Source organism: Oncorhynchus gorbuscha, linkage group LG16 (genome assembly GCF_021184085.1).
Source record: "Oncorhynchus gorbuscha isolate QuinsamMale2020 ecotype Even-year linkage group LG16, OgorEven_v1.0, whole genome shotgun sequence".
Classification (NCBI taxonomy): Eukaryota; Metazoa; Chordata; class Actinopteri; order Salmoniformes; family Salmonidae; genus Oncorhynchus; species Oncorhynchus gorbuscha.
In genome coordinates this window covers 96,523,915-96,534,318 of record NC_060188.1, presented here as the reverse complement: position 1 = coordinate 96,534,318, position 10,404 = coordinate 96,523,915, and the positions used below count along the sequence as shown (strand labels likewise).

The following is a 10,404-nucleotide window of genomic DNA, read 5'->3' as shown; positions in this document are numbered from 1 at the left end:
TCTAATGTTCAGTATTGTCTAATGTTCAGTATTGTTCAGTATTGTCTAATGTTCAGTATTGTCTAATGTTCAGTATTGTCTAATGTTCAGTATGTATGGACTCTTTAGGAATGTAGGAAAGTAAAAGTAAAAGTAAAAAAATATATAAATAGCTAAGTAAATTACAGATACTCCAAAAAACTACTTAAGTAGTACTTTAAAGTATTTTTTCTTAAGTACTTTACACCACTGGGCAGAGCCCAGATTGATGTCTCTTACCCAGAGTGATGTGGCAGAGCCCAGATGTCTCTTACCCAGAGTGATGTGGCAGAGCCCAGATGTCTCTAACCCAGAGTGATGTGGCAGAGCCCAGATTGATGTCTCTTACCCAGAGTGATGTTGCAGAGCCCAGATGTCTCTTACCCAGAGTGATGTGGCAGAGCCCAGATGTCGCTTACCCAGAGTGATGTGGCAGAGCCCAGATGTCTCTTACCCAGAGTGATGTTGCAGAGCTGAGATTGATGTCTCTTACCCAGAGTGATGTGGCAGAGCCCAGATGTCTCTTACCCAGAGTGATGTGGCAGAGCCCAGATTGATGTCTCTAACCCAGAGTGATGTTGCAGAGCCCAGATGTCTCTTACCCAGAGTGATGTGGCAGAGCTGAGATTGATGTCTCTTACCCAGAGTGATGTGGCAGAGCCCAGATTGATGTCTCTTACCCGGAGTGATGTGGCAGAGCCCAGATGTCTCTTACCCAGAGTGATGTTGCAGAGCCCAGATGTCTCTAATCCAGAGTGATGTGGCAGAGCCCAGATTGATGTCTCTAACCCAGAGTGATGTGGCAGAGCCCAGATTGATGTCTCTAACCCAGAGTGATGTGGCAGAGCCCAGATTGATGTCTCTTACCCAGAGTGATGTGGCAGAGCCCAGATGTCTCTTACCCCGAGTGATGTGGCAGAGCCCAGATTGATGTCTCTTACCCAGAGTGATGTGGCAGAGCCCAGATTGATGTCTCTTACCCAGAGTGATGTGGCAGAGCCCAGATGTCTCTTACCCAGAGTGACGTGGCAGAGCTGAGATTGATGTCTCTTACCCAGAGTGATGTGGCAGAGCCCAGATGTCTCTAACCCAGAGTGATGTGGCAGAGCCCAGATTGATGTCTCTTACCCAGAGTGATGTTGCAGAGCCCAGATGTCTCTTACCCAGAGTGATGTGGCAGAGCCCAGATGTCGCTTACCCAGAGTGATGTGGCAGAGCCCAGATGTCTCTTACCCAGAGTGATGTTGCAGAGCTGAGATTGATGTCTCTTACCCAGAGTGATGTGGCAGAGCCCAGATGTCTCTTACCCAGAGTGATGTGGCAGAGCCCAGATTGATGTCTCTAACCCAGAGTGATGTTGCAGAGCCCAGATGTCTCTTACCCAGAGTGATGTGGCAGAGCTGAGATTGATGTCTCTTACCCAGAGTGATGTGGCAGAGCCCAGATTGATGTCTCTTACCCGGAGTGATGTGGCAGAGCCCAGATGTCTCTTACCCAGAGTGATGTTGCAGAGCCCAGATGTCTCTAATCCAGAGTGATGTGGCAGAGCCCAGATTGATGTCTCTAACCCAGAGTGATGTGGCAGAGCCCAGATTGATGTCTCTAACCCAGAGTGATGTGGCAGAGCCCAGATTGATGTCTCTTACCCAGAGTGATGTGGCAGAGCCCAGATGTCTCTTACCCCGAGTGATGTGGCAGAGCCCAGATTGATGTCTCTTACCCAGAGTGATGTGGCAGAGCCCAGATTGATGTCTCTTACCCAGAGTGATGTGGCAGAGCCCAGATGTCTCTTACCCAGAGTGACGTGGCAGAGCTGAGATTGATGTCTCTTACCCAGAGTGATGTGGCAGAGCCCAGATTGATGTCTCTTACCCAGAGTGATGTGGCAGAGCCCAGATGTCTCTTACCCAGAGTGATGTGGCAGAGCCCAGATTGATGTCTCTTACCCAGAGTGATGTGGCAGAGCCCAGATGTCTCTAACCCAGAGTGATGTTGCAGAGCCCAGATGTCTCTTACCCAGAGTGATGTGGCAGAGCCCAGATGTCGCTTACCCAGAGTGATGTGGCAGAGCCCAGATGTCTCTTACCCAGAGTGATGTTGCAGAGCTGAGATTGATGTCTCTTACCCAGAGTGATGTGGCAGAGCCCAGATGTCTCTTACCCAGAGTGATGTGGCAGAGCCGCCCAGATTGATGTCTCTTACCCAGAGTGATGTTGCAGAGCCCAGATGTCTCTTACCCAGAGTGATGTGGCAGAGCCCAGATGTCGCTTACCCAGAGTGATGTGGCAGAGCCCAGATGTCTCTTACCCAGAGTGATGTTGCAGAGCTGAGATTGATGTCTCTTACCCAGAGTGATGTGGCAGAGCCCAGATGTCTCTTACCCAGAGTGATGTGGCAGAGCCGCCCAGATTGATGTCTCTAACCCAGAGTGATGTTGCAGAGCCCAGATGTCTCTTACCCAGAGTGATGTGGCGGAGCCCAGATTGATGTCTCTTACCCGGAGTGATGTGGCAGAGCCCAGATGTCTCTTACCCAGAGTGATGTTGCAGAGCCCAGATGTCTCTAATCCAGAGTGATGTGGCAGAGCCCAGATTGATATCTCTAACCCAGAGTGATGTGGCAGAGCCCAGATTGATGTCTCTAACCCAGAGTGATGTGGCAGAGCCCAGATTGATGTCTCTTACCCAGAGTGATGTGGCAGAGCCCAGATGTCTCTTACCCCGAGTGATGTGGCAGAGCCCAGATTGATGTCTCTTACCCAGAGTGATGTGGCAGAGCCCAGATTGATGTCTCTTACCCAGAGTGATGTGGCAGAGCCCAGATGTCTCTTACCCAGAGTGACGTGGCAGAGCTGAGATTGATGTCTCTTACCCAGAGTGATGTGGCAGAGCCCAGATGTCTCTTACCCAGAGTGATGTGGCAGAGCCCAGATTGATGTCTCTTACCCAGAGTGATATTTTATTCATTTTTGTTTATTTTATTTAACCAGACAAGTCAGTTAAGAACAATTTAACCAAGTCAGTTAAGAACAAATTATTATTTACAATGACAGCCTACCCCGGCCAAACCCTAACCCGGACAATGCTGGGCCAATTGTGCGCCGCCCTATGGGACTCCCAACCAAGGCCGGTTGTGATACAGCCTGGAATCGAACCAGGGTCTGTAGTGACACCTCTTTCACTGGGATGCAGTGGTTTAGACCGCTGCGCCACTCGGGATTAGGATTGGATTGGATTAGGATTATTTTGCATTAACACACACTCCTCAGCCGTACTCTACGAAGACTGGTGCAGCATAACCAATCAGGGCTGCAGTAGGCCTCTATGCAAATAGACCATTGCCATATATGGATATCTGCCATTCACATTGAACTGGACTGTGTTTACAGCATGAGCGGCCGTGACTAGATGAACTGGACTGTGTTTACAACATGAGGGGCATTGACTAGATGAACTGGACTGTGTTTACAACATGAGGGGCCGTGACTAGATGAACTGGACTGTGTTTACAGTATGAGTAGTCGTGACTAGATGAACTGGACTGTGTTTACAACATGAGCGGCCGTGACTAGATGAACTGGACTGTGTTTACAACATGAGGGGCATTGACTAGATGAACTGGACTGTGTTTACAACATGAGTAGTCGTGACTAGATGAACTGGACTGTGTTTACAACATGAGCGGCCGTGACTAGATGAACTGGACTGTGTTTACAACATGAGGGGCATTGACTAGATGAACTGGACTGTGTTTACAACATGAGGGGCCGTGACTAGATGAACTGGACTGTGTTTACAACATGAGTAGTCGTGACTAGATGAACTGGACTGTGTTTACAACATGAGCGGCCGTGACTAGATGAACTGGACTGTGTTTACAACATGAGTAGTCGTGACTAGATGAACTGGACTGTGTTTACAACATGAGTAGTCGTGACTAGATGAACTGGACTGTGTTTACAACATGAGCGGCCGTGAGTAGATGAACTGGACTGTGTTTACAACATGAGGGGCCGTGAGTAGATGAACTGGACTGTGTTTACAACATGAGGGGCATTGACTAGATGAACTGGACTGTGTTTACAACATGAGGGGCATTGACTAGATGAACTGGACTGTGTTTACAACATGAGGGGCATTGACTAGATGAACTGGACTGTGTTTACAACATGAGGGGCATTGACTAGATGAACTGGACTGTGTTTACAACATGAGGGGCATTGACTAGATGAACTGGACTGTGTTTACAACATGAGGGGCATTGACTAGATGAACTGGACTGTGTTTACAACATGAGGGGCATTGACTAGATGAACTGGACTGTGTTTACAACATGAGGGGCATTGACTAGATGAACTGGACTGTGTTTACAACATGAGGGGCATTGACTAGATGAACTGGACTGTGTTTACAACATGAGGGGCATTGACTAGATGAACTGGACTGTGTTTACAACATGAGGGGCATTGACTAGATGAACTGGACTGTGTTTACAGCATGAGGGGCATTGACTAGATGAACTGGACTGTGTTTACAACATGAGGGGCATTGACTAGATGAACTGGACTGTGTTTACAACATGAGGGGCATTGACTAGATGAACTGGACTGTGTTTACAACATGAGGGGCATTGACTAGATGAACTGGACTGTGTTTACAACATGAGGGGCATTGACTAGATGAACTGGACTGTGTTTACAGCATGGCGACATGACTAGATGAACTGGACTGTGTTTACAACATGAGGGGCATTGACTAGATGAACTGGACTGTGTTTACAACATGAGCGGCCGTGACTAGATGAACTGGACTGTGTTTACAACATGAGGGGCATTGACTAGATGAACTGGACTGTGTTTACAACATGAGGGGCATTGACTAGATGAACTGGACTGTGTTTACAACATGAGGGGCATTGACTAGATGAACTAGACTGTGTTTACAACATGAGCGGCCGTGACTAGATGAACTGGACTGTGTTTACAGCATGAGGGGCATTGACTAGATGAACTGGACTGTGTTTACAACATGAGGGGCATTGACTAGATGAACTGGACTGTGTTTACAGCATGAGCGGCCGTGACTAGATGAACTGGACTGTGTTTACAACATGAGGGGCATTGACTAGATGAACTGGACTGTGTTTACAACATGAGGGGCATTGACTAGATGAACTGGACTGTGTTTACAACATGAGGGGCATTGACTAGATGAACTGGACTGTGTTTACAACATGAGGGGCATTGACTAGATGAACTGGACTGTGTTTACAACATGACCGGTCGTGACTAGATGAACTGGACTGTGTTTACAACATGAGCGGCCGTGACTAGATGTGCTTGTTTTGAGCGAGACCTGAGTGTAACCACGTGTGTACATTTAGTTCATATCCTTTGCTAGTTAGTGAGTCATTAGCCCAGTTATAAATCATTTGTAGTCAGCAATAGGGGAGAGATTGTTTCCTACAAGAGCACAAAACATTTCTAGACATCTTTGAAAAGTGAGTCAGGTAAAGAGCTTTGTATTTTGAGACAGGCTTGAATAAGCTAAGTAGCCAATAGGCAGAGGGGAGCATAATTTGTCTGATTCTCTGTAATAATGGTATGGGAGGAATAATGCATTTAATTTTGTAAAGTGGTTTCTTACATCAAACAACACAACAGCATTTTCAGTCACCTCCTTGTCTGAAGGACAAGTGGATGAACAGGTTCATGTGAAGCCCTGCATGTTTTCTTCAAAAGTCTCATGGAATGTAGGTCTACGTTGAACACCACACATTGGCTGTTACTGTAGGCTGAATGATAGAACAGCTATTTCAATGGTAAAGTGCTATGGGATACATTTTCTATGGGGGGGTAGAGCAGCTCAACCCCCAGGTCTGGTCATCTCCAACATGTAGGGAAGCTCATACCACTATACTACACTACACTACACTACACTACACTACACTATACTATACTGTTCAGTTGGTGCAGACATAACCAGTTGAACTGACGTAGTGTGGCATCGATGACCTGCTGTATTGTACTATGGCGACGTGGGTCTTTCCCTCTGTTAGAAATCGAATACAGGAAGTGTTTTTGGACAAGGTAATAGGCGATGGATCTGGGTAATATCAGGGTTCCATTAGAACATAACCCACTTCCTCTGCCTCATACCTCAACAACATCATCCCCTTATGGCCTACCCCCTCATCCCTCACGCACCAACAACACCATCCCCTTATGACCTACCCCCTCATCCCTCACACACCAACAACATCATCCCCTCATGGCCTAACCCCTCATCCCTCATACCTCAACAACATCATCCCCTTATCGCCTACCCCCTCATATCCCTCATCTACCAACAACATCATCCCCTCATGGCCTAACCCCTCATCCCTCAACAACATCATCCCCTTATGGCCTACCCCTTCGTCCCGCACACACCAACACCATCATCCCCCTTATGCCCTACCCCCTCATACCTCAACAACAAAATCCCCCTAATGCCCTACCCCTCATACCTCAACAACATCATCCCCTTATGGCCTACCCCATCATCCCTCATCCCTCATACACCAACAACAGCATCCCCTTATGGCCTAGCCCCTCATCCCTCAACAACATCATCCCCTTATGGCCTACCCCATCCTCCCTCAAAAACATCATCCCCTTATGGCCTACCCCCTCATCCCTCATACACCAACAACATCATCCCCATTATGGCCTACCCCCTCGTCCCTCATCCACCACTAACAACATCATCCCCATTATGGCCTACCCCCTCGTCCCTCATCCACCACTAACAACATCATCCCCATTATGGCCTACCCCCTGTCCCTCATCCACCACTAACAACATCATCCCCATTATGGCCTACCCCAGCAGTCCCTCATCCACCACTAACAACATCATCCCCATTATGGCCTACCCCCTCATCCCTCATACACTAACAACATCATCCCCATTATGGCCTACCCCCTCATCCCTCGTCCCTCAACAACATCATCCCCATTATGGCCGACCCCCTCGTCCCTCATTTCCGTATTCTGACCGTCCCGTTGTTGTGTTGTTCTGCAGGAGAAAAGGAAAAGACGGTCAGAGATTGAAGACAAGAGGAGACAGCTGGACGATCTGGTGCTGCAGCTACAACATCTCAAGGTAAACACATCCATCCATAGGAGTGTGTGTGTGTGTGTGTGTGTGTGTGTGTGTGTGTGTGTGTGTGTGTGTGTGTGTGTGTGTGTGTGTGTGTGTGTGTGTGCGTGCGTGCGTGCGTGCGTGCGTGCGTGCGTGCGTGCGTGCGTGCGTGCGTGCGTGCGTGCGTGCGTGCGTGGTGTGTGTGCGCGCATGTTTGTGTTTGTGTGTTCCTGACATCATTAAATAAACCAGCCCTGGTCACTTCACCAGCAGCCCTGGTCACTTCACCAGCAGCCCTGGTCACTCCACAAACACTAAGTCTTTCAGGGTGAGATGCAATCTAAGTACCACAGAGAAAGAGAGAGGTATAGCACAGAGGAAGAGAGAGGTATACCACAGAGGAAGAGAGAGGTAAACCACAGAGGAAGAGAGAGGTATACCACAGAGGAAGAGAGAGGTATACCACAGAGGAAGAGAGAGGTATACCACAGAGGAAGAGAGAGGTATACCACAGAGGAAGAGAGAGGTATACCACAGAGGAAGAGAGAGGTAAACCACAGAGGAAGAGAGAGGTATACCACAGAGGAAGAGAGAGGTATACCACAGAGGAAGAGAGAGGTATACCACAGAGGAAGAGAGAGGTATACCACAGAGGAAGAGAGAGGTAAACCACAGAGGAAGAGAGAGGTATACCACAGAGACAGAGAGAGGTATACCACAGAGACAGAGAGAGGTATACCACAGAGACAGAGAGAGGTATACCACAGAGACAGAGAGAGGTATACCACAGAGGAAGAGAGAGGTATACCACAGAGACAGAGAGAGGTATACCACAGAGGAAGAGAGAGGTATACCACAGAGGAAGAGAGAGGTATACCACAGAGACAGAGAGAGGTATACCACAGAGACAGAGAGAGGTATACCACAGAGGAAGAGAGAGGTATACCACAGAGGAAGAGAGAGGTATAGCACAGGCAGTAGAGGCTCACTGTGTCTCTCTCTGAATAGTCCATGTGCTTCTCTAGCCAACACAGGAACGGTTGTTAGCAATCTAAGTCTTTCTGGGTGAGATGCAGCCTCCAGAACTTCATCTAGTCTACAGAACATTATCTAGTCTACAGAACATTATCTAGTCTACAGAACATCATCTAGTCTACAGAACATTATCTAGTCTACAGAACATTATCTAGTCTACAGAACATCATCTAGTCTACAGAACATCATCTAGTTTACAGAACGTCATCTAGTTTACAGAACGTCATCTAGTCTACAGAACATCATCTAGTCTACAGAACATTATCTAGTCTACAGAACATTATCTAGTCTACAGAACATCATCTAGTCTACAGAACATTATCTAGTCTACAGAACATCATCTAGTTTACAGAACGTCATCTAGTCTACAGAACATTAACTAGTGTTCCATAACATCATCTAGTCTACAGAACATTATCTAGTCTACAGAACATTATCTAGTCTACAGAACATTAACTAGTCTTCCATAACATCATCTAGTCTACAGAACATTATCTAGTCTACAGAACATCATCTAGTCTACAGAACGTCATCTAGTCTACAGAACATTATCTAGTCTACAGAACATTAACTAGTCTTCCATAACATCATCTAGTCTACAGAACATCATCTAGTCTACAGAACGTCATCTAGTTTACAGAACGTCATATAGTTTACAGAACGTCATCTAGTCTACAGAACATTATCTAGTCTACAGAACATCATCTAGTCTACAGAACATTATCTAGTCTACAGAACATTATCTAGTCTACAGAACATTAACTAGTCTTCCATAACATCATCTAGTCTACAGAACATCATCTAGTCTACAGAACGTCATCTAGTCTACAGAACGTCATCCTCTCTAACCTCACTAGTTCATAATGTGACTGTTACTGTCAATGGAGAAGGAGGAAGTGGATTGAGAGAAAAATAAATAAATCAAGTGGTTGTAGTGAGCCTGTTGCCACGGTACTTTCCTATGAGAACTAGTCCCTCTCTCCTAGTCTCATCATGCCCACTCTTAAACAAACATCTGACTTCCTGGGTCTTTCTTCTCTCTTCTTTCCATACTCTCTCTCACTTTCTCTCTCTCAGCATCTGGGATAACCACTGCACGGCACAGTCACATAGTATATATATAGTCCAATAGAAATTCACAGCTTGCTATCTGCATTCTAAGCTATTTTGGATGGGTTCGTAAATTCACTTTGGAGAGCCAGAGTGTGCTCAGAGTGCGCTCTGGGAATTCTTATATTCAGTGAGTTGTCAGATTTTCCATTCCTAAATTCAGAGTATTTTGCTCTCGGGGCATTTAGAGCGCAAGCTCAGGCATTTAGAGCGCAAGCTCAGGCATTTAGAGCGCAAGCTCAGGCATTTAGAGCGCAAGCTCAGGCATTTTCTAACCTGTTCCGTGCATAATCCTGACAGGGTGGAAATCTGGAGTAAATGTAAGAGTGAAACACACAGACTAACAACACGGAACACGGAACACAGAACACACAGACTAACAACACGGAACACGGAACACACAGACTAACAACACGGAACACGGAACACACAGACTAACAACATGGAACACGGAACACACAGACTAACAACACGGAACACGGAACACGGAACACACAGATACAACTGACTGTTTATATTTGAAAGAAAGAAATGATGTCACTTCCTGTGTCGTGTGGTGTCGTTGTAGGAAGGTGTTGTTTTCTTAAATGGATCATTACAACAAACTAACAGGGTGGAAAGTGATATCAGAAAAACACAGAAAATACAATAGAAAAACACAGAAAATACAATAGAAAACAATAAATACAATTATCATGGGGGAAAAATCAAATCAAAATCAAATCAAATGTATTTATATAGCCCTTCGTACATCAGCTGATATCTCAAAGTGCTGCACAGAAACCCAGCCTAAAACCCCAAAACTAGTTGTCTTCATCACTATCTCATTCATGTCCTCATTCCATAACTTGTTGTCTTTATCACTATTTCATTCATGTCCTCATTCCATAACTAGTTGTCTTCATCACTACCTCATTCATGTCCTCATTCCATAAATAGTTGTCTTTATCACTATTTCATTCATGTCCTCATTCCATAACTAGTTGTCTTCATCACTATCTCATTCATGTCCTCATTCCATAACTAGTTGTCTTCATCACTACCTCATTCATGTCCTCATTCCATAACTAGTTGTCTTTATCACTACCTCATTCATGTCCTCATTCCATAACTAGTTG

The 10,404-nt window shown here is 46.0% G+C and overlaps 1 protein-coding gene across 3 annotated transcripts in view; it reads left to right on the top strand.

Annotated features, from left to right (window-relative positions):
• Positions 1 to 10,404, top strand: part of LOC123999485 (paralemmin-2-like) — a 253,939-nt gene that overhangs the window by 104,599 nt on the left and 138,936 nt on the right. For all 3 annotated transcript variants that reach the window (XM_046305340.1, XM_046305339.1, XM_046305342.1), the window contains exon 3: positions 7,082 to 7,162. In XM_046305340.1, coding sequence (XP_046161296.1) covers positions 7,082 to 7,162 — 81 coding nt within the window. The remainder of the gene's footprint in view (positions 1 to 7,081; positions 7,163 to 10,404) is intronic.